This window comes from Hakea prostrata, chromosome 2 (assembly GCF_041222555.1).
Source record: "Hakea prostrata isolate BN-2017 chromosome 2, UWA_Hpros_2, whole genome shotgun sequence".
Taxonomy (NCBI): Eukaryota; Viridiplantae; Streptophyta; class Magnoliopsida; order Proteales; family Proteaceae; genus Hakea; species Hakea prostrata.
This window is the reverse complement of record NC_142601.1, coordinates 5,221,651-5,248,906: the sequence shown is the minus strand read 5'-3', so window position 1 is coordinate 5,248,906 and position 27,256 is coordinate 5,221,651. Positions and strand designations below refer to the sequence as shown.

General features: G+C 37.9%; 3 protein-coding genes across 5 annotated transcripts; 1 reads left to right on the top strand and 2 right to left on the bottom strand.

The window, feature by feature from the left end:
• Positions 1 to 511: 511 nt before the first annotated feature.
• LOC149023431 (UDP-galactose/UDP-glucose transporter 5B-like) lies at positions 512 to 13,186 on the top strand. Its single transcript, XM_089143970.1, has 12 exons — positions 512 to 873; positions 990 to 1,111; positions 1,678 to 1,791; positions 1,872 to 1,964; positions 2,152 to 2,217; positions 2,446 to 2,544; positions 3,954 to 4,033; positions 6,831 to 6,943; positions 11,429 to 11,517; positions 11,615 to 11,701; positions 11,822 to 11,890; positions 11,976 to 13,186. The coding sequence occupies exons 2-12, from the start codon at positions 1,001 to 1,003 to the stop codon at positions 12,090 to 12,092; spliced, it is 1,038 nt and encodes a 345-aa protein (XP_089000096.1). The 5' UTR covers positions 512 to 873; positions 990 to 1,000; the 3' UTR covers positions 12,093 to 13,186.
• A 1,045-nt stretch (positions 13,187 to 14,231) lies between these two features.
• LOC149023430 (F-box protein At2g35280-like) lies at positions 14,232 to 15,335 on the bottom strand. The gene is made up of 3 exons (XM_089143969.1): positions 15,052 to 15,335; positions 14,781 to 14,937; positions 14,232 to 14,675 (listed from the first exon to the last, which is right to left on the bottom strand). The coding sequence occupies exons 1-3, from the start codon at positions 15,231 to 15,233 to the stop codon at positions 14,271 to 14,273; spliced, it is 744 nt and encodes a 247-aa protein (XP_089000095.1). The 5' UTR covers positions 15,234 to 15,335; the 3' UTR covers positions 14,232 to 14,270.
• Positions 15,336 to 15,445: 110 nt separating this feature from the next.
• Positions 15,446 to 25,441, bottom strand: LOC149023429 (protein-tyrosine-phosphatase MKP1-like). 3 transcript variants are annotated; one of them, XM_089143968.1, is made up of 4 exons: positions 25,266 to 25,441; positions 22,313 to 24,897; positions 17,032 to 17,212; positions 15,446 to 16,319 (listed from the first exon to the last, which is right to left on the bottom strand). In XM_089143968.1, the coding sequence occupies exons 2-3, from the start codon at positions 24,827 to 24,829 to the stop codon at positions 17,153 to 17,155; spliced, it is 2,577 nt and encodes an 858-aa protein (XP_089000094.1). In that variant the 5' UTR covers positions 24,830 to 24,897; positions 25,266 to 25,441; the 3' UTR covers positions 15,446 to 16,319; positions 17,032 to 17,152. The 3 variants fall into 3 exon arrangements, with proteins under 3 accessions (XP_089000094.1, XP_089000092.1, XP_089000093.1); XM_089143966.1 differs by having other exon boundaries at positions 15,447 to 16,319; positions 22,313 to 24,965; XM_089143967.1 differs by having other exon boundaries at positions 15,447 to 16,319; positions 22,313 to 25,441.
• Between the last annotated feature and the right edge of the window lie 1,815 nt (positions 25,442 to 27,256).

The following is a 27,256-nucleotide window of genomic DNA, read 5'->3' as shown; positions in this document are numbered from 1 at the left end:
AATATCTAGGTTATTGATTTCTATAGAATGTGTGGGTTTTTTTAATGGAAATTGATTAAAAGCAACTTTGTTTTTCATATAATTTTCGCTTTTGTTGTAGGATGTTCAATTGTTTATTCTTGTTTTTTTTCTTACACATCATAAATTTGTTAACCCGAATCTAAACTGTCAGTTAGCCCGAACCCCAAACCGCACCAAACCAAAATCAGTCCTGAAATTGTTATTTTGCTAATGGACCGTGTTTGAACTAGGTGTTTTTCAGCTTGAAATTGTTACACTTAGCCCGAAACAGCTCAAAACCGCACCATTGACACCCCTACTCTCTCCGTACCAGCAGGCCGAATTCGCAAGGTGGTGTGCAAAACTGTCATTTCCGTAAAATTTTTAACCACGTGCGACTTGAGAGAGTCAACTAAGCCCACTGGGGCCGGCTGACGTGGCAGAAACTGAGGAAGCAAACGTTTAAAACTCTTGTAAGATAAAAGTGTCGTTACATCGAAAAGGTCTAAAACTCGAACGAGCGACTAAGGAGCAAAACGCCGGCGACACAGAAAAAAAGGAGAGAAAGAAATACAGATCAGACGATCGGAAGCCCTTCTGGCGGCGCTCCATCGTTGTATCTTCCTTGTCAGAAAGTTAATTAAGCTTCAAAAGCTTCGTCAGTCAAGAAAAGCTTCTCGTGAATCACTAAAACCCGCGCTAAACCCCTTTATCCCTTCGTTTTTTTTCCCCCATATCAACGCGCGTCCTCCGGGTTCTCTCTCCCTCCACTATTTCATCGTAACCGTATTCCTGGATCGAACTCAATCTGTTAATTCTGGAACATTGTAATCGTAAATCCATCGGTTTTCGACCTCATTTTCCATATTTCCGGTGAGTTTTCGTGCTGACCACTGGCGAGGTTCCATTGAGTCTTTTTTTCCTTCCCCCCTACCAGTTTGACTTTTTTTTTGCTAGACATTTATGTTTTTCATTGAGTTCTTGAGCAGTGCTTGTTTGGATGGTCATGGCCGAACCTCCATTACCTGTCGAGAACGAGAATAAGTTGTGGAAGGGTGTCTTTGCTGTCACTGGGATCCTGATAACCCTTGTTATCTATGGTGTCTTACAGGCAAGATTCTTCTCGTATTTCCTCATTATCGTTTTTATCACCATTTATATTATAGTGGATAATCAGGAAAAAGTTCAATGTTAATTCCCTAGATTACAGATTTTGTTTTATAAAATTTATATTCATATGCTTACGAATTCGAGGCCACTTTGTTTGAAGATCTTGAAACTGTGGTACTATAAGGGCAAATTGGATTTATTGTATCAAACGTGAGATTTTGTGACCCCGAGTATGGAACCTTCTGGCACTGCTTCATTCTTTCCTGATTATCCGTTTATCTGTTAAGTTGTTAGGTGACGGAACTAAAGTGAGTTTCAGCTTAATCTAATTTGGTGGGTGACAAAGTCCATCAGAATTTAAGCTTTGAGAAGCACTATGGCTTTATGGAGGGAATGAAACATGTACATTTGGAAGATCTTGCTTTTATGTACTTATTTATTTACCGGATAATCAATAGAACCTTATTTACATAGAGTTGATGATCCCAAAAAATTGGGGGAAGGTTTGGGGCGTTCAGAGCTGTTCACTTTATGCTTTTGGCTGAAAAACGAGTTATATTTCTGCAGGAAAAGATCATGAGAGTTCCTTATGGGGAAAACAAAGAATATTTTAAATACTCGTTGTTTCTTGTCTTCTGCAACCGCATTACGACATCTGCGGTGTCTGCAGGAGCTTTACTAGTAAGTAACTAATATCATTTAAATATTTCCAGGACTCAGAAAGTATGACATAAATTTCTGATTAGCTCGTTCTTCTACAGACAAGCAAAAAGGCTTTGAACCCTGTTGCTCCTGTTTATAAGTATTGCCTTATATCAGTATCAAACATACTAACAACAACATGCCAGTATGAGGTAATATAATCATTTTTATATCATTTAATATTTTCCCTGCCATATTATACGAACATTGCAACTAATGATAAAATAACAAGCTTCTCTATTTGCTTTAAACTTTTATTACATAATTAGCTATAGTTGGGAGTTGAGCAACAAGGGAAAGCTTCTTCAGTAATATAGTAACAGTAATTTCTTGGTTCAGGCCCTGAAGTATGTCAGCTTTCCAGTTCAGACACTTGCAAAATGTGCCAAAATGATACCTGTTATGGTAGGTTTATTCTATTTGGTTTATCTTTCTACCCCCCCCCCCCCCCCCGGAAATTTTCCATGCAAATTTATTTGGATGGTGCTATTTGAGATATGGATGCAGCATATGTCAGACTCCCTTGATATCTAAAATTTGATCAGTCAATTCTAGTTCTCCTGTATGTTAGGAGTTCATGCAAATTATTATAAGATGTGGTTAGATAAGCTGATGCACTTTATTCTTTTACAGGTTTGGGGCACGATCATTATGCAAAAAAGATACAAGGGGCAGGATTATTTTTTTGCAGTCCTAGTAACACTGGGTTGCTCCGTATTTATTCTATATCCGGTAATAATCATGAACACCTCCTTTGACCAATCTTGTTTCATAACTAATGCATGCTAGTTAGTTGATATTTAAAAGGGCTAACAATGAGTCTGATTTCTGAACATGAATCTTATTCTGTTGCTTTATAATTCTTATATGCTTGCACTGCATGAATAAACAGAAAGGACAGACTGGGTCCTGGATTTCTAAGGCCAAATTAAAAGATCAGAGGGTGGAGAAGTGGTTTAAAACTTATTAGGGTTTATTTCAGTGAGGAGTGAGGACAATAAGGAAAAATATGAAGTGGAAAAATGGATGCTGGACTTTAGACTTATAAACCAAGATTGGCAATATAAATTCTAATGACATATAGAAGCCAAATGCAGACTAGTTGGATTCTCGTGGAATACATAGCATGTACTTTGTCAGCAAATCAAAATTATTCTTGATATGCACAACGAACATTGACCCATTAAGGCACAAGTCTTGATTGAGTTGGGTTGAGAAAGCAGAAAGAAATACTATTCTGGTCTTGTCTGAGGCTCTTAAGTTTTATAACAAGCACCATACCAAAAAAAGTTTTATATCAAGCATATGGAGATACTGCATGCTGAAGATTCTACCTCTTGGTTGCCAGTGGCCAACTCTGGTAGGATTGAGCGCTGAATGTAATCAGAGCCTGGACTTCCTATATTTGAAGCTAGGGGTTCCAAGCACACAAACTTCTTGATTACTGCCAGGAAACATCATTTCACTCCTTTATGTTGCTTTGCCTTCTATTTCCTCGATGTAGATTCTTCTCTATAGAAACTTTTTTCTGGTTTACTCGGATAATTTTTCACCAATCTGAAACCTTCAAGTAAATTTTGCAATTTGAATAGGTTGGTTTTTCTCCTTTGATATTTTGGTTGGTGAAACTGATATACTAGGCCGGCAATTTCTGGTACATCCTTTTGTTTTACTAAGTGGGCCAGTATATTTTGGTCTGCGGAAATAGTCCTCCACTAGTGGTGTATGTGGATGTCAATAATGCAATGCATGCCAAATGCATGTGGGTTATCTATCAGGGCATTCTAAACAAAATAATTTCCTATATTTATTCTCTCAAGATGCTCTTCATTGGTTATAACCGTGTCACAGATAATCGGTGGTGTTTCAACTGTTTGAAATGTTTCTATATTGAAATTTATGCTTTACTATTCTGCATGCTAATATTTGTGGTGAGTGGAGGAATTAGTAAAGGTCTAAGGTGTTTTAGTCAAGTAACTAGGGCTTTTTAACTATTATCTTATGTACACATTAACAATTGATTCGTCTAACCTTGAGTGATTGATTGTCTGAGGTTTCAAACTTTCAACAGCAGCTAATGAACAGTGTCACCCCCCCCCCCCCCCCCCCGGTTTTTCTTTTCCCCACGCTTTTGAACATAGACAGCAGGTGACATTAATCCATACAACAGAGGAAGGGAGAGCACAGTTTGGGGAGTTTCCTTGATGGCTGGCTATCTCGGGTATCAATTCAAATACATTCTCCTTGAATTTGGCAGATAAAATTTTATGATTGGTCTCTGGCATGCTTTATGGTAGCAGAAGTAATTTGTTGAGGAATGAGGGGGGTTTTGGTTCTTTTGGTTGGAAGGTAGAATGAGTACTTCATGTCATCACAAGGACAATATTGTCTTCAAGGAAAACTTAATCTGCTGACACTGCTGCTTAACAGTTCTTGACTAGCAGCAGATGTCTGTATGTGTGGAATTGTTTTTCTTGATCAGGGGAACCACTGATAAGTCCCATACTTACTGTGGGTCAGGGGGTACTGAACTTGTTCACCATCGGTGCTTATGACTTTGACATTTCCATTTTTTTTGGCGCTTTCCTGAGTTTGACTTCAATAATTGAATATTACCCTGTCATAATTTACAAATAAAAATGACAAATAATTTAAATTTGTAGATGCGGTAAATCCTCCAGCCCCTCAAAACCCCCCCCCCCCCCAAAAAAAAAAAAAAAAAAAAAAAGAAGAAAAAAGAAAGAAAGAAGAAATTGCTGATTGCTGGATTTAATGAGGCCCCTTAGAGTAAGAAAAATCAAAACAAAATGAACCCTATTATAGTCAAATGAGTCAAACTAGTCCCAGATTCCATTTGTAGAAAAATAATTTGGAACCCGAGAATTTGTAAATTGCAGATGCATCCTAGAGAAAACCTTTCTGGGCATTGTCTTGTAGAATCTCACTAGGATTTCTTGGAGACCCAACAATGAATTGAGTTGACTGTTTTGTAGCCTGCAAGTCTAGACTCAAGGTTTGGGTCTTCTGCATTTCCTTATAAAGTTGCTTTTATACCACAATATTTCTTGTTTCTATATGGTCAAGATTTTGAATTTTTTTTTTGGTTTCATGATGTTGCTTCCAGTGTGTGACAATTGTGCAATGTTGCCAGCTTAATGTGAAAATCAAATGCACACACACACCCCCAAAAAAGGGGAAAAAAAGAGAAGAAAAGAAAAAAAATAACCTAAACAATTGAAGTATCTCATTTGGTTTCTTTCAACAACAACAACAACAACAACAACAACAACAACAAGCCTTGTCCCAACTAAATGGGGTTGGCTACATGGATTTTTGCTTTCCAATCAGTTCTATTTGAGGCCATGTTAGATTCAAGGCTTAAGCTATGCATGTCCTTTTTCACCACTTCTCTTAAGGTTATCTTAGGTCTATCCCTAGCTCTTCTAGTTCCTTCATTTTGGATTATATCACTTCTTTGTACATGAGCATTTATAGGTCTTCGTTGAACGTGGCAGTGCCACCTTAAACGACTTTCTCAAAGCTTATCATTTTTGGGAGCAACTCTTAGACCAACTCTAATGTGATCATTCCTTATTTTATCCTTCATAGTTTTGCCACTCATCCATCTTAGCATCCTCATTTCTGCTACACTAATTTTTTGAATATGATACTTTTTAACAGCCCAACACTCTGCACCGTATATCATAGCTGGTCGAACGATGGTCCTATAGAATTTTCCTTTAAGTTTTAATGGAATATGTCGATCATATAAGACTGCGGACGCACCTCTCCACTTCACCACCCTATTTTGATTATTTGAAAAACATCATCCTCTATATCACCTCTTTTATTTATGATTGAAGTCATTGAACCTAGATACCTAAAACAATCACTCTGAGGAATCACCTTATTGTTAAGTTTCATCACCTCATTGTCTGCCCGATCATGACTAAAGTTACAAACTAGATATTTTGTCTTCGTTCTACTTAGTTTAAAGCCTTTTGATTCCAAAGCTGCTCTCTATGATTCTAACTTGGTATTAATCCTTACTTGAGTCTCATCTATCAATATAATATTATCAACAAAAAACATACATCAGGGGATCTTGTCTTGAATGTCTTTGATTAATTCATCAATTACAAATGCAAATAAATATGGGCTTAAAGTTGATCCTTGATGTAATCCAACTGAAATTGGGAATTCATTACTTTGTCCCCCCACTGTTCTTACACTTGTCACTGAACCATCATACATATCCTTAACTATGTCACAATTTACTTACAACACTTCTTTTCTCTAGTATTTGCCAAATTAACTCTTTAGGAACTCTATCATAAGCTTTTTCTAGGTTAATAAATACCATGTGAAGGTCTTTCCTACACTCTCTATACCTTTGTATAACTCTCCTAATTAGTTAAATAGTCTCCGTTGTAGATCTTCCCGGCATAAACCCAAATTGATTATCCATAATTGTGGTTAAGTATCTTAAATAGGTTTCAATTACTCTCTCCTATAATTTTATAGTATGGCTCATCAGTTTAATGCCCCCTATAGTTACTACAACTTTGAATATCTCATTTATTTTTTTAAATTGGAACCACAATGCTTCTCCTCCATTCATTTGGCATTTTTCTTGTGCTCATAATCTTATTCGACAATTTAGTCAACCAAACTAGCCCATGGGTTTTTAAGCTCTTTCATACTTCTATTGAGATTTCATTAAGACATTGTGTCTTGCTTAATTTCATTCTCCGTAGTGCTTCTTTTATTTTGGACATTGAAATTCTCTATACATATGTTTGAAAATTGGTGCCTTGGTGAATGGTGTAATCGTCCGAATCACATGTATCGAAATTTATTTCAAAAAAAAAAAAAAAAAAAAAAAAAAAGAAGAAGATGAAGAAGAGTTTCATTTATAACTCTCTGGTTTATGACTGTTGATTTCAACATGCAGAGATTTGGAAGTGCGTTTCTCTTTTATTTATGTAGATTCATGTACTCATTTGCATGCTTAACAGGTTTGATGGTTTCACAAGCACGTTTCAGGACAAACTATTTAAGGGCTATAATATGGAAATACACAACCAAATATTCTATACAACACTATGCTCCTGTATTCTCAGTTTAAGTGGTAAGTTTTTCTAGTTACATCTCAATTTTTTTCTCTATTCCAGCATGGAAAACTATTTAAGGGCTATAATATGGAAATACACAACCAAATATTCTATACAACACTATGCTCCTGTATTCTCAGTTTAAGTGGGAAGTTTTTCTAGTTACATCTCAATTTCGTTTCTCTATTCCAGCATGGAGTAATACAGCCTACAATTCCTCCTGCATTTTGTTACCTTTTAAATCAATAGACTAATCTATTGAAATAAGAAAGGGAGTGGGAACCATGAGAGAATGACATGCACATATTAACTTCCTTCTTTACAAGGTCAAAAGTATAAGGTTAATTAGCAGATGCCAACAAGAACTCTGGACTGAATGATGCCACTTGATTAGCTTATGTTTTATAGGAGCTTCTCTGTGCAATATTAAAGAAAGTAAAAACTTTCAAGGTTCTACTTTGACATCTGGCTGTACGCGGGGCCTTCTGTGCTTTTATTGAACACTTCTGTTGCATGCTACTATCAATCTTGGTAGTAATTTCTAAGTTGGTGATTAATTGCACTTTGAGTTCCTTTTAAAAGGCTATTAAACTTCTTATAATGAAATGAAGAACCTTCAATGGTTTGCTTCCTTGGATAGGCCTTGAATAACTGTAATAAGTTATGTTGGTGGAACCTTGGATTCACGATGGCTAAGTACCTATGGTTCTCGATTGATATCTGCAATTCTCTACCAGTAGCTAAATCATCAATCAAGCAATACACAGAATAATGAAAATAACAGAAGATAATGGAATTGAAACTTTTCTTGTATTATGAAATGGAAAATTATGGATTACACTGGACACAACTCATTAACAGCAACTCCCCTACAAAGCTTGAACTCCTACATTAACACCCACCTAGAGTCAACCTCTCCCCAGCGAGCACAGCTCGTCCTTTCCCTTCTCAATTCTTCCTCCCTCTCTTGTTCCCTGTCTTTTTCCCTAATATACCCAAAACAAATCTTAACTAACTACTTTCCACGTAGGCCATTCCCTCTGCAAACATCCCAGCATGAATATGGCTGCCTTCCGCCACTTGTCCCTGCTTCCTTTAGCTCACTTTATCTCTCACATATCCTGCTGTTTTGGATCCCTCGTGTCCTTCCCTTATATGCTGCGGTATAAACCCTGGACATCAGTGTCTTATCATGTATTTCTTCAAAAATAATGATCCATCAAATTTTGAAGATAGAGGTGCCCTGTTGGAGTAGAAGTCTCAAAAGGCAAATTTAGGGGGGTTGTTTGCAATCAAGCTATAGGTTGGACAGATTGCCCCCGGGCAGGTTGTCAGTTCCATGGACGTCCTGTTGGAGCACAAAAATCTGCTTCTCTCTTCGCAGCTATTATAATTGTTTTCTGTTACAGCTACTAGTTGAGCCTCAACTGATTCCGAGGAGCGACATAGCTGTATACCAGGTATCCATCACGTCAGTATATGCAATTGAACTGGAGTGCTGTAAAGCAGCAAAGGTTGATGAATTTAAAGCCTATGCAAGAGGAATGGTTAACTAGTGATGAAGTTAGTTCTATGCCATGATCAAGAGTTTCTCATTCCAGATAAAAGCATAATTGCAGGTTGCTGGTGAAGAACGAATTGACTAAACAGTTTTCAATGGGAAAAACTGTCCTCCACTCTTATGTCTACTCACTTTTGTTTTTTAATGTAAAATGAAAGGCAGAGTTGTGAGAGTGATTTTTTCCTCCCCCACCCCCCCTTTTCCGTGAGAGGGTGTACAGGTGTTTTTTGTCTCCTATTGTGTTCTATCATGAGAGTAAGTGGATGAAAAGGAGAAGGTGCTTGTATTCCTCGTACTATGTTATGATGTAGCATTCTATCAATGAAGGAAAATTGTGTATGTGATGTATCCAGTGATGGCCCCCTACAATTGGGCCCAAAAGGTGCACATAAGGCTGGCCGAATACCCCAGGGGCATTCTGGTCATTTTCCAAGCACTTCTTTTGGGGCCCAATATGGGTCTTATTTTGCTCCCCACGATCCCAGGGTCAGGGATATAATTTTTTATTTTATTTTATTTTATTTATGATGAGGTAGTTAAGAGTTAGAGTCCATTAAAGTTTGTGTTGAGTTGTTAGGATAGCGTTCCTTAATTTTAGGGAACCTTATCTTAAAGTGGTTCTATTTTAGTTTAGTGTTTGTTGACTCACAAGTAAGTTTTTGTAAGAGATTCCAGTCTAAGGGCTGGAATCCCGTAGTAATTTGATTCCCTTTTAAGTGTTGTTAAGAGTCCTAGAGTTGTTCTAAAATTAGAAAGAGTTATTTCCCTTTTCAGAGTATTAATATGAGTTGTTTTAGTTGAGTCCTAATTTGGCAAGTATTGTTTACTTAGAGGCCAAGTTGCCAATTTGGATTTAGTTGGGTTTGCAAGGCTATAAATAGCCTAAGTCTTAATGTAATTGTCAATCTTGATTAAGGAATTGATTTGAGTTTGAGAATTTGGCTTTGGGAAAGTTGTGGGATTCCCTTTGGAACCCTGGGCTGGGATAGAGTGCTCTTGTTTCCAGTTTTGAGATTCCTTCATCATCTTCAAGCTCATCTGCAGAATTCCAGCTAGCTTACCTCAATTTAAGTAAGTTAAGACACCACAACCCATCTCCTACAGCTCTAGCCATTCCCCACCCAACCCCTAGCCACCGTAGCCTCTTCCCCCTCTCCTGCTTTCCAGCGATACCAGGTCCTAGCCACAACAGGACTCCCCAATTCCCTGTCCTAAAACCTCCATTCTGCCCTCCCTAGAATCGTCTAATCCTGTAGAACCAAGTCCTAACTCTAGAATCTTCAAAGCGCTGCCCTAAATTCTGGTTTTCAGAATTTCTTCACTTCATCTTCTTCCTTGGAAGTTGCAGAATTTCCAGAAATTCAGAATCTGAAATTTCTTGAGTCCTAACCATTAGATCTGGTTCTGGTTTAAGAAACATCAATAGGAAACGGTTGTGAATATTAGAACCAGCAACCCTATCCCTTTCCCGCTCCCAACCAAAACCCTTAATTTGCCCTAGAATTCAATTTCAGATTTGAATTTTGGAATTCAGCAAAATTCAGACCTGTTTCACCAAACCCTTAGCCAAAGCCTCTAGAAGCCCTAATTGAGTGCTGGTTCCATTCTAGAAGACCCTGATTATCTAACCCAAAACCTGGGGTAACATCAATAAGCTTAATATTTATGCCATATTGGGTGATCTTCTGGATCTATCTGTTTAGTGAATTATTTTGCAATCCAAGAGGTTACTGTTCTTGTTGTTCTGTGAGCATTGGCTTTCAAGAATTATAATCTCATTATTGATGACGGTGGAATTTTTCATTGGATTAGATCCTGTGGGTTTTCCCCTTTCACCTCTGAAGGGTTTTCTACGTCAAAATTGGTGTATTCTTTTGTGGTTGGTTTGATTTGATTTATTTGTTTTTATGTTCCACATATTTGGCCATTGTGTTTTTCCATTAAGTTGCTTACCAGTTCATTATTCCTAGCTCAATCATCATATAATTATGCAGTAGGCTCGTGGGATTGGAAATCTAGACCAGTGAAATTGTGGAATATATCTTTTGTTTCTTGTTGGCCTTTTCCATGTATATGAATCTTCCACTGCCTTCTCTTGATTAAGGAGCACATGAAAAGATAGGCATGCTTACCTGTGGTTTTTGCCACGTGTGCAAAGATTGGTGATATTCTTCCTTTGATGGCTGCCAATATGCCTAACCACCTTAAGGGAATTTGGAAGAAGTAGAAAATGTATTCTTGTTATATGCAGAACTTCAGAATTAGAAGTAGCCTTGTACTAATTTTGTACCTCACTTTCCATCCACTCTATATGTTCTTTACCACCCCTCACACTTCAAACCCCAAAAAAATAAAAATTTATTACTTATCTATGTTATTTATATGGAAGCAAAGAGAATTTATGCATAGTGTTTATCTCTATTTATTGAACCAAGGAAGATAATTTGCACTATTTATTGCAACTACACAGTCTTTCTTGGGTACACTAGTAGTACATTGTTAGTGTTGATTCTAGTCATTGACTAAATTCTTTTCGATGACTAGCTGGCCCTTTCTTTTATTGGCTATGGAGTTGGCTTAAAAAAATTTATTGGCTATGGAACTGGTTAAACTGAAAAACGACTTTCTTTCCCCTTTAGTTGCCTAATGGTAAGGTAGTTGGTTCTGCTTCATTGTTTTTCAATTTATTTTTGATCTAGTGGGGGAAAAGGCTTAGTGTGTGTGAGTGATTTGCACTCAATGACATTTTCAAGTGCCCTACTGCTATATTCTCATTTTTTATGTCATACTTTTAAACTTTTTGCCGGAATTGTATTTATTTCTATCTTGTTACGTAACTCAAAGTATTAGGTTTACTTTTATTCCATTCTAAAACCTGTCCCATTTGAAGGGTTCTAATGTTTGTTCACTGATTATGTTGGCAATGTTTATTCTGAACTAGGACTTATATTACAGGGGAATCTTCTTTTAGCAGTAGATTTTGTATACCGCCATAGGGATTGCTTGTTTGATGTCATCCTGCTTTCAACTGTAAGTGATCTTTGCTCAGCTTTTCTTGTTTCACCCTGCACAGATATGTTAGATTGTTTACTACAGTTCAAGCTCAGGACTTGCTTCTGAATTTCAGGTTGCAACAGCTAGTCAATTCTTTATTTCCTACACCATCCGCACGTTTGGTGCTCTCACATTTGCCACCATAATGACCACAAGACAGGTAATGAGAACTTAAAATATGTACATTCTGCTTCATGTACTCTGCCAGTCCTGTTTGCTTACTTGATCAAACATGATGCATGTTTCTGATTCATGGTGTCGTATTGCAATTCTTTTGAAGTTGGTGAGCATCATGCTGTCTTGCGTGTGGTTTACACATCCTCTAAGCTGGGTGCAGTGGATTGGAGCTGTAAGCCTGAACCTCAGAACTCCTTCCAATATTTATTTGGTTACTGTGAATTCATCTCTTATAAAGAATTTTAATGCATGAGCAGGCAATTGTTTTTGGCTCTCTCTATGCAAAAGGCTTTCTAAGAAGTACACCTCAAAAGCCCACACTGCCAGGAAACGTAGCGGGTTCCAGTGCTAGTTCGTTGGATGACAAGCTCTGAGACTGGACTTCCATGTTCATGTTAAACTAGGCAAGTCTCATTCTTCTCTGCAGATGTACTACCGCCATTTGAAAGAGGATATATTGATCAGTACAAGGGTCTGGCCCCAAAATCTTAAATCTCTTTCACATCTCCGGAAGGCACAGCAGGTTGAAGACGATAAACCTATGGTGCCCTGATCTTTGTCACTAGTCATTTAACATCTTACCCCTGGGACCAAATGATTTTTCCTCGACCCCACCCCTTTATACTAGCCCCATAGTTCTGAAAGGATTAACAGATGGTGCCTAATCTCAAAATGGAGAGGCATCCCTCAGTAATACTACCATGATAGTCAAAAGGAAACTTTGACGGGTGGGGTATTGGTTTCCAGGATCTTGTTTCATATGATAAAAGGATAGTGTTATTATTATATGAATCCTCCATTAAGATTTTGCAGGTTGCCCACTTTCTGATTCTTCTACCTCTGTTGCAGGTTGCCCACTTTTTGTCCGTTTTTCCTGTTATCATCTCAATTTTTTGTTTGTTTGTTTTGCATTTTTAGTTTAGCAATGGAGACTCCTTACCCTAAAGCCATTACTCCCAATCAGACCCGTGGGCTTGATTGGCACTGGAGTCATGGGTGCTGCCATGGCTTCTCGTGTCATGTCTGGTGGTTATGGCCTTACCATCAACGCCTGAACCCCAAAGAAGCTCATGGGTTGCAAAAGCGAGGTGCTAGGGAGCTCATTGACTCTCCCGCTCACCATAAAAATTGAAAAACTACTTTTGTAGAAAAATCAAAAACAAGTGGAGGATTTTGTATTTTTTCAATCCTTCTTAAATAAAAATAGGCTGTACGAATTGTATCAAACACTATCATTTATATTTATTTGCGTAAAAATCAAAAAGAAAATTGTACCAACCTCTGCCTCTGCCTTAGATGTGCTCTTCACTAAATAGTGGCATTGCAACCCAGCAAAATTGATGCTAAAAAATATAAAAATTAACTAGCAAAAATGATGTTCGAAAATGAGCCTCAACTTTGTGATTCCATTGACGAATGCAACCTTCAGTTTGAAATCTCAAATCCAATCAAAATGTACATGCAAACCCTTGAATTTTCTTTCTCTATTTTATATAACACTTTTATATTCTCACCCATGTCTAAAGACTCCTTTTGGTATTCATTTTCATTTTCACTCAATGTTAAGGAATCTCCACGAGTTCCACAAGAATTCTACTACAGTAATTCGCTGAAGCTAGATTTGAAGAGTTTCAACCCAAATGAATCACCTCAAGACAATTCAGTTATGAAGAGTTTCAACTCAAGTGAATCACCTCAAGGTATTTCGGTCATGTGTGGAGATAAACATGCAAATCAATTCAAATTTGAAACTCAAGCTAAAAGTTCGAACACATGTGAAACAACCCAGCAATTGGATTCTCTCACCATCACTCATTCTTAATAGTCTATTAAAAGAAATCTCAAGAATGAATTATGAAATGAAAAGTCATTTGGTTGGTGAATAGCTGTAAATAGTTTTATAATATTTTTTAAATGGGTGCAAACTAGTTTAGGAATATAAGAGAAAAAGGTCCCGAAGAATAAACTTTTTAGTATCTTAAAGTAAATGGTATTCTTACCCCTTGCATTTCAAGTCTATGAACTCATTGCTCAATAAAGCTACTCAAAATATAAAAAGAGTGGAAATTTTCGAATACCCATAATAAGAAAGAAAAAAAAGAAGTTTGTCATGGATTAGGAGATTTTTCCCCTTCTATTCCATTAAATAAAGTAAGTTCCATAATAAATACCAAACATATGTAAAAATGAAAAATTATAAAAAAAATGAGAATGAAAATATATACCCAAAGGGTCTAAGAAGTCAATGGATACAAAAATCCATTTTATAAGACATATACGGGTGGTTTTATCAATCATTTTTTTTCTTCTAATAATAAATAGATAAATAGGCTCATGGTTATACTTTCACCGTATGTGCAACGAAGACAATTTTCTCCAATAATTATAAGGAATTTATGAGAAAAGAAAATTTCATTCATAAAATAAACAAATTACAATTGTTCATCTCATTGATTGGAAGATAAAAATTAATATTATTCATACAATAAGACCTGTACATTGAGTTTGGCTCTGTCACACTATGGGAATGATGCTTTTATCTTTCCCATAAATCATATGTGAGGAAACACTTCACAAAATCTATTTGTCTCAACAACCCACTTACAACGTGGAGAACAAAAATTATTATTTTTATCAGATTTATTATCCCATGACCAGTCTCCATTTCTCTGAGTTCCCAAGTGTCCATCGTTTCTGCAGTTAATGTGTGGGCAAGGAGATGGTTTGCTGTGTAGAATTGTATTTAGAAACATGTGTTTGAGGACATTCTTCACTCTTTGTCTGCACAAATCAATGTTTTCCAATTTGTTCAGAAACTCTATGCCTTGGACTTCTGTTGAGTTCTCATTGAATTGAATGAGTCCAAATACATATGTTGCATCTGGGTGACCCTCTTCCATGGCTTTCTTCAGTAACTCATGACCCAATTTCACATTGCTGGTGTTAAAATACTGAACCTATAAACAATTAAATGGTACAAAGTTAATAACCCAGAAAGAAAAAAAGAAAAATATTCTAAATTTAGAAAGAAGAAATTAAAGAGGTGGACATGAGTTACGTACCAAGCCTCCAAGATAATAGGCATGGAGATTTTGAGCTCTCAAGCAAGTTTGGAGAAAATCTGAATATTCAAGAGGGAACCACCAATTACATGCTTGACTGAGGTAGATATGACGAAGGACCCACTCATCATCTGCAGCCGACCTCAACCTCTTGTTCCTGAGACATGAAACATCAATGGAGAATTCATTAAGAAAGCAGAAATCTATCATATCAGAATCATTAAGAGGAGAACGAGGAAGAAAAAACAGAAGGGTGTTTTAATTTCCTTACGTTAATTTGAACGTTGCAAGATCTTGCAAAGAGCTGGGAGATTTAGAAACCATTCGAACCAGAATTTGTAATATTAAATCATCCGAAAGATCATTGAACTTGAATCCACTACAGCTGCTACCTTCGCCGGAAACAACCCATTCACCTGTGTGGTTCGTCCGAAGACGCCTGCTAGTAGACATGATGATGATGATGATGATGTTCTTATTTGTATGAAAATTTTCAAGGTTGAGACAAAAGAAGAAAAGAGGAAACTCAAATTCTTAAAACACAAAACTCTTTAAAGTGTATGTTGTTGCGTGTATTTATAACAATGGAGAGACGAGAACCAACGAATTTATAGGCTCTAGAGAACGGACACGTACAAAATCCAACCATGACTTGGAAATCAAATTGAGTTTCCGTAAACGAGTTTCTTTCTATTTTTTAATTTTAGTTTGCTTTTTCCTATTTCTATAAGGATTCTATTCTAACTTACGACTTATCTTTCTATTTTTAATTTCAGTTTTTGCTTTTCCCTAATTAACGAATAACGACTTATGTTTATATCTTAACATGATTTTCTTTATTGAGATATTTTTGATGAATTTTAGACCATTCCATGAACGTGACCCTTAGATTGCCTTAATTGTGTTTCTGCACCTGAAAGCGAAAATACACCAAAATTTATGTCACATTTGTTTCATGTGTTCAGAGGGACATCAACTATAGATGAGACCTGTAAACATGTTTGCTTGATTTACACGGCACTCAGAACATGAACATGTTTCAAGGCTATGAAATTCTTATAGTCCTATTACATCTTTCAATTATTTAACAACCTTATTTTATGGATCCTCAGCTAAATTTATAAAACACCTGAAACATGACCACTTTCTAAGGTTATGGCTATTCAAATCCACCAAAGTTAATATGATATAACACAAGTAAAATATCTATTTGTTTAGACTAATGCTCCTTGGGTCACAGTTAATAATATGAAAATAAGTGAAAAGCCATCCTTGTACAACTCTCTGTACAAGGACCACGGCGTAATTGGGCATTAGTTGCTGTACACAGCTAGCAGAAAATGATAAATCTAAGTCCCAACAAATCTATTCCACAGGAAATCCTTCTGAAAAAAATGTTATTTCGGCAATGTGTACATTTCAGGAGAAGATTTCCTGAGTCAGAAAACACTGATTACATGTTGGCTTATCTTTGTTAATGAAGATTTTGTCATATGCTGTACATCCAGTTGAGCCACCAGAAACTAATTTGATGGAGCCCTGCAAACAGAAAGTAGAGTAGCAACCTCATAAATATCTTTTATAAACAAAAATGAAGACGAAAGGAAAATATTCCAAACAGTGAGCACATGAGGTTACTTGCAGAAACACCTAAATTCGATTTGTCAAGAATACCTAGGGTTGAACTTGTGTGGGAAGGAACATATTCTGGGCACCAAAGTCACCAAGGCTGCGTTTGTTTGCAAAGGTGGGGTGGGAAAAAAGGGGGGAAAAAAACAGGGCCCACAGGGGGGGAGGAGGAAAAGAAAGGAAGGGGAAGGCGGGGGCCCACCCCAACCCCGGGGAAGCAGGGGGGGAAGGCGCGGCCAGGCCCCCCCCCGCACCCCCTCCGGTTAAAGGAAAAGTAAGAAACACCCCCTCACCACCTTTATTCCAGCAAAAAAGCGGCCAAGAGGGGAGGGGGGGAAAAACGAACTACTTCGGTATTGGGCCTTTTTGGGTTAGTTCCATAACAAGACATTGACAATTTTAGCAAGGTTCCAGGGAAAGCAAAAGCCAAACGATTGCGTAGGAAAAAACCAGGTGGAGGACTTAAAACTTCCAGTTGGATGAATTGGAGAAACAGCAGTTCAGGCAAAATATATTTTTTATCTATGGTGAACTTCTGAACGGCCACCCGGATTCTACATACCAGGAACCAAACTATTTGCTATTTTATAACTGACAAATTAACTTGTAGGTTAGGAAGAACCTGTCAAATTTTGAGGCACAAAGCTGTCACAAGAATGGCAAACAAGATTTCAGTGCATAATATGCAAACTGAAGAAATGATCTGATCCAGTTGTTGCAGGCTTTTCCATTTGTCCTAGCAATTACTGCAAACATTTCAACAACTCAAGGAATTCGTCTGGCTCCAGTTCTTCTTTTACTACCTGTAATTTAGAATGTCCAACACCCAAAATTACACACACCAACAGAAACTACAATAATAAAATAAAGAACTAGTAGACAAACTAAATCAGGCAACAGGGGAAACTATGCATTTTCTTTTATAGATGAAAAATCCAGAAAATATGATTTCACTCTATCAATATGATGATAGTTATCAACAGTCAAGAAAGAGAAAATATAATAGAAATGGCAAGTTCTAGTCTTATAAGCCCGAAAATTCCATCCAGTGAATAAAAAGTTTTCAGAATATAATTTACTTCCAAGGAAATAAGGTGAACATAAGGAGTTGATACCACCATTCACAAAACATAAAATTAAACTGATGCAGTCAAGAATGTCAAAATGGGTCAATTTGGGTTTTGGCTACTCTATTTTGGGCTGCGAGTGGGTTCTATAGACATTAGGGTAATTATTTTTGAGTTTATTAATCTAATGAGTCTAATTTATAAGCCCATAAAGTGGGGGTAATGCTAGTACATGGAACTAGTAGTTAAGTTCAGTATTTGAGCTGCGTTTAAGTTGTATTTATCTTATTGTATCTTTTAGAGTTATTGGGATTTGGGAGTCCTTTTATAAGTCAAATTCAGGAACTTTAGAAGGTCTACAGAAATGCAACGCATCCCAGATCAGTTAGATATGAGTTGATATGACTTTTTCATATGATGAGCAATGCATATGGGATGCTATCCTAATTCTGATTTCTCCTCAATTTTTCTCTACTTTTCCAGCAATAGTATCTTCTATAATCCAAGCTGCTGTCCAAAAATATCTTCGACAACAGTAAGTTGCATTATTCGCAATGCCAATTATATCCCCAACTCCTCCATGTTCTCATGTACCCAAATCAACTACCCCAGGATTCTAAAACCTTAAACCCTAACTTTTTGAATTGAGATCCTGGACTGGTGCCTAGTTGATAATCTGTCAACCTAGGGCTACATCATAAAAGCATACTAAATGCCTCAAAACATGATGTCCAGATCACAAATGTACTGTCAAGTTGTCAACAACCACCAGCCACTAGTTTCTTTGTAAAACACAAAATAATTAAGACACTTCTTCTGCATATGCAAAAATGTACCTACTGCAGCTATATTTTCACGGTCTAATATGCTTCAGTGAGTACATAGTGTGTTAATGGTGATACAAATCTGAACTTTGTCAACTGTGATATTGTAGAATGGCTAAAAAAGCAACCTACCTCTTTCATTTTTGAGCCTATTAAGAATGCACATGCTAATCATGATGTAGTATCAACTATCCTCTTTTGCTAAAGCAATTTAAAATCTGTAGCAGTACCAATGTAGATTGGCTGTAACATTAACATACAAAGTTCAAACCCAGTCCATTTGGTCAAGAGACCAGGTTCTCTAGACTGTTAAACCTGCATCATCCAAGGAAACAAACACATTGCTACCTGTCTGCCCATCTGTTGTTGCAAGCTTCTCTGAACTCAGCAACTACCCACTACCATTTTTCTCTCTAAGGAAAAGGTTAGCCTACTAAAATAGTACATCTAAAGCATCTAGGAGATGGCACATTGGGAAACCAATAGGAGAACGAATGAAACCAGGATCAATACAATAACACAGACAAAATCTAACAACTAGAACCCCTTTTTTTCTTTTTAAATTTTATTACATATAAAAGAAGAAAAACATAAGCATAAGGAGGAGTATAGAAAGAATAAGGATAGATAGAAGAAAGGGGGTAAGGGATGGACTACCTCGGCCTTGGGTCTCTCACCCACAGCTTTCTCAATTGTTGAACATGGGTATTACTCAATAATAAAGGCCACTAGGCCACAAATACAATTTCTCCAAGTCTAATCTTCTACTGCAATGAAAGGACCTATTTACAGCTTGGCTAAAGCTTTACAAGAAATATAAACTTTCATATACTAAAAATAGAAACCATGAATGTAGTAACTAAGATCAATAGAATCTTGGGGGAAACAGAAACTAAATAAAATAGAAAATACTAGGCTCTGTAATCCTGTTACATGCATAAATAGCTAAAATAGAAACAACCAAAATAAAAACCAAACTAAGCTTCTTAGTCTTCCAAAAATAAAATCTTCACGTAACCTCATCTTCGGCCCCATAGATCTTCTAGAAGACATCTCTTGACAAGGTAAATATTGGCTTTAACACTGTTCACATATATACAAACAGCATTTTTTTGGGGGTCATTTTTTCTTCTTTAGTCATTCTCCATCGTACCCAAAAAAAACTCACTACATCATCAAACCAGGCTGGCTCTTACAGCAATGACATCCACAACTTTGCTGCGCTGATCATGGCTTGTTCCTACAGGAACATATGGGCTTTTGATCTAAATCACGTGGTGCATGTCCAGTTTCACATGGGCTTTCAAAATATGGTCTCAAAAGGGTTCTGGTTGGGTGATCTCTGTGGTTAATGATGAAAGACAAGAAAATTATATTAGATATTAGTTGCAGTTACATAGGTTGTTAACATTCATCACCTTCTTTCTACCTACGGAGGATATGCTAACAACATTTGGGCCTATCTGGTTCCTGCTTGGAGGAATTAGGTATAATTGAAAGTTTCGTCTCATTGAGATACCGAAATATTGGCAAAACATGGTACACCATTGTAACATGTCCTAACTGAATAATCCAGTGGGTTTTAGATGATTTTGCATATGATTTTTTGTGCATAACCTAATTTGAGGCCAATAAACACAATGGCAACGTTATTTTTCATTTTTTGTTTTTACTAAAACCTAACACAAACTGGTCTTTTTGATTCACACATGCCCCACTCTATGCGGATGAAATTGGGATCGTGTATTTTCACAAATCTAAACATAGATACACAAGAAAACATCGAAACTTTCATTAAAATGCAAGAACATAGAGAAGTGGTCAAATAAAATTTTACAACTTACAATTACAACCCTTTGAAATTCTTGAGATTTCACCAAAATACAGACAAAATTTCATTGAAATTCAATTGATTGACTAAATTTTGTCTCGATAGGCTTGGACAACAAAGTTTTCATGAACTCCAGTACCATGGAATTAGGATCAAGGTTAAGAGTACCGTGGGTTTCTTGAATTAAAAGAAATAGAGAAAACTTTTAGTAATGTGTTTAGCTGAAATAGGGGATTCAGAACAGGGTGAAACCTGAACCGAATGGAGGTCGTATGGTGTGGAAGATGCTCTTGAAGTTTGAGAGTATTTTGGATTGTTGATTATCAAGCAACCGTATTTCTTGGTTTCCAGTTTAGGAATCAAGATTTCAATCAAGAACAATGGAACTTAGGGTTAAGTGTCAGAACAGGCTGAAACTTGGAGGAATGTAGGCAACAAACAATATACGAATATGATTCTCCAAGTTTGGTTGGATTTGAATGGCTAAATTGGAAGATATGGAATTTATTGTTATTGGGTGAAAATTTTCAAGAAAATTATATATAAGAAAAAAGGAGATAGGTGACAGGGATTGGGTGTAAGCCTCAAGTTTGCCTGATTTTTGTTCCTTCCTTTTCTTTTTTTTTTGGGTTTGGGGAGGGGGGCGGGGGAGGTAGCATTTTGTGGAGAAGGAATGAGATTCAAAAACTGAATCTTCAGCCACAGCAGGATCAAGGCTTGACTTCAACCAGCCCCCTAATAATCTCCCCTCTTGGAGGTTTCTTACCAAGACTAAAACTAATTGGTACCTGAATTAGTAAAATATTCATAATAGCAACAGAAAAAGCTGAGAAACAATCCAAATATTCACTCTATTCATCCCAATTTATTCCTCTCTTTTTTTCTTTTTTTTGGGTGGGGGTGGGGGAGCAGTTGGGTTATATACTACATTTGAAGTCCTACTGTTTAGGACATAAATCCCCACTGCAACTGACTTCTAGTTTGGACAGGACTAAGACACCTTAATGAAACACTGATCAGCTTGCTATCAACCTTCCCTGATTGCTTACCCAACCACAGGATTGCTGTGATCTTTGGAGAGTTAAGTACTATTTCAATTGCTGATGACCAGATTGGGTCTAATCTAAGCCTTAATGTTGAGGTCGTCAAGTCCTTTATACTGCTCTACAACTGTGAGCAACAGTCCTACGCTACTGTTTAGTAAGCACAAGACCTACCATCTCCCTTATCCAGAATTCCAGATCAGAAGCTTATAATCTTTAATGCCACCAATCATTGAGAATTAAAGCCCATTTTGTTAATTTGTCGATATATCCCACGAAGTTAAAACGCTAATGTCCCTGATCCTTAGTTTTCAAAAACCAACAGTTCATTATATTTCAGTTTACTTATGTGTGAGTACCATGGCTGTCCTACATCATCAATGACAAAAACAAAGTAAACCAAAAGAAGTATAACCTCATTGAAGCAAGTTTGCTTGAGGATTTTCAATCATAGAATGTAAGTCGACATATGGATCAACAAGCCAGGCAATCAATTTTGATGTAACATTCTCAATGCTACCCTTGTTTCTCTACTATACTACCTTTTTCACCATCCACCCCCCCCCATGTTTCATGCAAAGCATGCAATAGTTAGAGAGGCAACGCGGGAAGCACTAACAAGGCCCAAAATCAACTGAGAACTAATGATGTATCATACAAGTTTTCAGGCAATGACAGATAATCTCAGATAAATCATGCATGGACCCCTACATATACTTCATGAGCTTTTACTGTTAAAAACCTCTACAATAAAGGGCCTTTGTCTAGTTACCATGAGTCCAGATTTACTCATTCCACTCAACTCAGATAACTGTTCACCCTTATGCACAACCACCCAAGTCATCATATGATGGAGAAAACCTCTTCAAGATATCAACTGGGTTCAACAGGACTAGACTGAATCTAATAAGATTCCATACTAGTTGTTACCACCAATTCCAAGAGAACAAGAAATAGAAAGAAAGAGACAGATATAAAAGAAGAAACCCCCAGTGACAAGAGTGCTGGAGATGTAGGGTTTTCTTCTTCGGGATGCTCCAACTCATGGTAATGATGATAAACACACCCCAAAGGTAGCAGTCTTTAACAGAAATAACAGAAATAATTCAAACAGAGTAGTAATTCAACTTTTCCATACCTCAATAAGGATGTCCTTTGGTAGACTCATTCTAGAAAGAAAATCACAAATGACTTGATTCCAGTCAACTGCTTCTACATCACTAACATTGCTACTGACATGAGATTGAAACTGACAATTATCATGTTTGAATGATTTTCCAATCCAGAAATATATCATCCCATCTTTGTGCTTGCTTACACAAGTACTTGGAACTAAGACAAGAAAAGCAGCTCTTGAATCCAAATTGGTAGTGCTAAATGATCCAACTCTTTCTAAAGTAGGCCAGTGGTAAACTATGGGGTCAACTGGGAAACAGAACTCAGAAACATTGGTCATAGATCCAGCAAAAACAGACACATCCAGGTCCTCTTGCAAAGGATATTTCTTGACAGAAGTACCTTCAACAGCAGCTGCTTGGTTATTTAGTGGTGGCCCCATAAACATCGGCAGCTGACATTCTTGAGTTAACTCTCTGTTTTCAATTTCATTGGCCCCAACAGAATCTGATCCTTTTTCTTTACTAAAAAGTAGTAACGAAGAGCAGGTACCATTGTCTCTCTCCACGTTGTTCTCTGGACTTGCCGAAGTCGAAGAAGTGACTGTATCCTTACTGTACGACAAAGAGATATCATCAGGCACAGTTTGCAGATTCAACAAAGGTGACAAGCTACCTCTCCGTTGGGCAAGAGAGAGAACCAATCTTTTAGATGGTGATAAGACCACTTCAGAACGAGGCTTTGAAGCATGACCAACCTTAGAAGATTCTGAAATGTGAGGGATGGGGTGAAGAGATGCCTTGGATGATAAGGATGGTGAATCAGGCACAGAAGAGGAAGCAGGAGACGCTGTAGAAGAAGACGTAGATGGGGACAGCGAAGGAGATTCCGAACTAGATTTAGAGCTATTACTTGAATCAGAAGAAAAAGAACTAGGAGAAAAATGAGGCGATGATGATGAATCTGATGACGGATGTAGCAGTTTGTTTACCCGGTTATCAGGGTTGAAAATCAACATTGAATCAGAATAGACTCTACAAAATACCTTAGGGACTGAGACGACATGTTTCACATCATCCAAGGCAAACTTGCGCCTTAGAATGCTCCAATTGCTTTCCCTTGCAGGTAGGTGCGTTTCTTGTTCAGCCCCTGACGTTGAGGAGGCAGGCACCACACCTCCAGTGATTGCTTTCTGGAAGAGTTCAAAATCTGCATCATAAAAGTCCACCTTCCTCTCACCAGGAACAACTTTTGCTGCCAATTCAATCTGGACAGTATTCCCAGACTTATCCGCTGAATCCGGAACATTTGAAAAGGCATCCCAAAACACTGATGGCTCTTTCCCTTCCTCGACTGTAATTATTGGGGCCTGCACTCTCTCGTAACGAACAACCTGAAAAGCAGCTCCTTTTGCTTCCTTCTCCATGATGGACTGACAGCCTCGACCAACCCAGATGTAGATAGCAGCAGGCACATGTACTATAAACGCTCCTCTAGAATCCAGGCAAGAGGGAGAAGGATCATTCAACATTTTGGGAACTAAATGGAGAGGATCATAAGGAGAATGTGGTGCCATACGATACATCCTCAGCACCGAACTCGGGCTCAGTGGTATGGCATGTACTCTCTTCTGACACTGCAACAACTGGCAGGCAAAGCCCATGTTGGGATCCGCAATTCCTCTAGCTTGCTTCACAAATTGAAAGGCATCATCAAAGCTCTGGCCCTCTCTCCACATTAGATAAGCAATCACCAAAGATGTCGAACGGGAAACCCCTTGACAGCAGTGGACAAGAACCCTACCGCCCTGCTCCCTAACATCTTCAAAATAGTCAAAAACATCATAAAGAATACTAGTAATATCCTCCGTAGGACTATCTTGCAACCACAAGGTCTTGTAGACTAAGTCGGATTTAAAGTATTCAGGGCAAACGAAACCCACACAGTTCAGAACATGGGTGATACCATTCTGCTTGAGAATGTCCCTGTCCTTGGCAACAGCATCTCCACCAAGATATATATGATCAGCAACCTTCGAGCATTCTTTATCAAAGAAGGCGATCCTGTCTTTCTTACCAAGAGTACCTGTAGGATCTGGGTTTTTCTGAAACGATGACAAGTCGAGCTTCAAACCTTCTCTATGCTTGTTGGGATCACTTCGACCACTTGGGGTGGGAGGCTGGGGCCATTCTCCAACATCATCTGAGCCAGCTTTGGGCCACTCCTCCAATCCGCGACGAGTGATAGACAACGGCTGCAAGGGAGGCAAACAAGAGCGCGCCTTACTCTGCTGGGACCTAGGAGTGAGAGGAAGAGGAGGAAACTTTCGGAACTGTGCTCCGCTGTTGCTCTTGTCAGTGGTGCTATTGTGAGGATCTGAGAGGTCAGTGACATGATCAAAAGGGGCAGAACTTTGAGAAGCAGACCTGGAAGACCAAGATGCCGACCTCCAAAATGCTTTGCGACCACCACCGGCGGCAGCACCAGAGATCTGACACTGTCCTCGAGAACCGGCGGCGTTCTCCTCCTCTCCTACCATATGTCCAGGCAGAAATCCTCTTCAATGTAGAACCACCAACACCACAGTCGAACCCAAAAACCTAATTTCTTCGGACATCAATCATTCCTCACATGAGGATCCGAGACGAAAAATCAAACAGATATAAGCTGAGTCACTGATACCACAAAAGCAAGCGAGAAACCAAAATCACATACTAAATAGATGCAGAGAAGAAACAATGGTAAACTCTCCGAAATGCTCACCATAACCAATTCAAGAAAATAGACCAGCAAAAATAAATAAAACCCACAGATCAATGAATAAGACAAAATTCTAATCGATGAAATCTGAAGCAACCCACAGTAGAACACAGGATGAAGAAATAAAAACAACCCTAGAAGGAAGATCAAGAGGAAGAAAAGAAAAAGAAGAGTAATTCTTGAACTGAACACAGTATGTGAGTTGGGGTACTTACCGAAGAGGACAGAGAGAGACCGAGAAGCGAAGGAGACGTGGGCTTGACGAGACGAGCCGTAAGGGATTTTTTTTTCAGTCTTGACTGGAAGACTAAGAGGCTTGACTGTGAGCATGACCAGTTTCAACTTTCACCAGATATAAACCCTCGCCAACAGATCCTCACTTTCTCCGGCTTCGTTGTTCGTAGACAGTTTATTAGTGGTTGGATTATGGATTGAACATTGAAAAAATGAACAGGGGCGTTATAGACTTTTACCAAGACTTTTTACTTGGTCCTTGCTATGGGTTTTCTTTTACATTCAACCCCTTAAAAAATCTCGATAGTCTCATGCACTCCTCGACAAATCATACCTTACATTTAGGTCCTTGAAAGTTCACACTATTAATTATCACCCCACCTTCGTCTAGAGCTTCCCATCTTGTTAAAACAATCTTTTGAGTTTCAAGATGCTTTTTTTTTTTTTGCTGTTGATGGTGGTAATAGTCTATAAAAGATCTTCTTGCTATAAATATTGCATCTTCTTTAGATTTGAGCTGTGGATTTGGGTTCATTTTTCATTATTTGGATTATAAGTATAGACCTCGTCTTTTGTTTGACTTGAAAATATATTTTCCATCACTTATTATTCAAAATTGAGGATGATCGATGGTTTGAAAAAAAAAAAAAGGAAAGAGAAAAATCTATTTGAATAGAATTTCATTTAATCTCCAACCATTGCTATTGTCACCATCTCCTTTTTCATATGGGAGAAACCATATACACTTGTGGTAGGTCCCCCTCTGTTTTTCCATCTATTGGTGAAACCCTATACAATGTGACTAATGACCGTCCCCTTTTCCATCTCTTGGTGAAACATTGGACAATCGTGGTTGCTAATTGTTGTAAATATGTTTAAAACTTTATATAAATATTTATTTTTGTATCTTTTATCCATGGTTTTATTTAGTTCCACATCAGGTTGAGAGGATCTGATTATATGGTTTATATATAGTAAGGGCCCATGTGTTATTAATTTGCCTGAACCCTATAGTGACCCTACCATGATTATATATATATTAATAGTAATATTAATATATCTATATGACTTGGGACTTGGGTCGTGGGCTTTGATCCAGAAGGCCCATTTTGTCATGGGCCCTATTCGGAAAGCCCACTCACTGGGTGAATACGTGGAGATGCCAATTGAGTGGCACTCTCTTGTAGGGAGGTTAGCTGGAGGTACCTTGCTGAAGAGAGTTGAGCTGAAAGGTACCCTCACAGCCTTATCCTTTCACCCACAGCCTTTGGGGCTCTATATAAACTCAATTTCGTGCTCTGTCTTGACGCACAGAATTCCTCCTCCTCTCTCTCTCTCTCTCTCTCTCTCTCTCTCTCTCTCTCTCTCTCTCTCTCTCTCTCTCTCTCTCTCTCTCTCTCTCTCTCTCTCTCTCTCTCTCTCTCTCTCTCTCTCTCTCTCTCTCTCTCTCTCTCTCTCTCTCTCTCTCTCTCTCTCTCTCTCTCTCTCCCTGTTATTCTGTTAAGCAGTGAACATAACCTAATTATACCTTGAGTAAACCTTTCTGGGGTGCAACCTTAAAGGTTTGGACTGACTGATCTTGGGGTGAAGACACTTTTAGAATTGGGATTGCATAAATCGGGGTGTCTAAATACCTTAAAGAAAGTACTTCATGTACGTTTCAGCTATAAAGGAGTATTGTGATTACAACAACAGTTCTAGTGTGTGTGCAGATTCCTCAATCGTTTACAACACTAATGACTAAAGAAATAAAAGAAGAAAAGTAAGATATGAAAACCCATTTAGACAGAATCACACCAAAGCTCTATCCCCTCTCCATATCCCGGTAAAACCTTGTCCAATGGGGGCTGTTGGTGATCAAAGTAAGAGAAGAAAGGAGACAAGAAGAAAAAGTGGAAAATTAGGGTTTTTTCCAAAAATTTTGAAAGACAAAATCATAAATTTGAGGACCTCAATGTAATGTATGATTTTC

Coding starts and splice junctions, on each gene's coding strand:
- LOC149023431 (XM_089143970.1), top strand. CDS start 1,001: ATGGTCATGGCCGAACCTCCATTACCTGTCGAGAACGAGAATAAGTTG. Junction 4,034..6,830: donor TTGATGGCTGGCTATCTCGG/GTATCAATTCAA, acceptor CATGCTTAACAG/GTTTGATGGTTTCACAAGCA. Junction 11,702..11,821: donor CCATAATGACCACAAGACAG/GTAATGAGAACT, acceptor ATTCTTTTGAAG/TTGGTGAGCATCATGCTGTC.
- LOC149023430 (XM_089143969.1), bottom strand. CDS start 15,233: ATGTCTACTAGCAGGCGTCTTCGGACGAACCACACAGGTGAATGGGTT. Junction 14,938..15,051: donor CTTGCAACGTTCAAATTAAC/GTAAGGAAATTA, acceptor TTCATGTCTCAG/GAACAAGAGGTTGAGGTCGG. Junction 14,676..14,780: donor CCTATTATCTTGGAGGCTTG/GTACGTAACTCA, acceptor AATTGTTTATAG/GTTCAGTATTTTAACACCAG.
- LOC149023429 (XM_089143968.1), bottom strand. CDS start 24,829: ATGGTAGGAGAGGAGGAGAACGCCGCCGGTTCTCGAGGACAGTGTCAG. Junction 17,213..22,312: donor CAAAGGACATCCTTATTGAG/GTATGGAAAAGT, acceptor TCTAAATTACAG/GTAGTAAAAGAAGAACTGGA.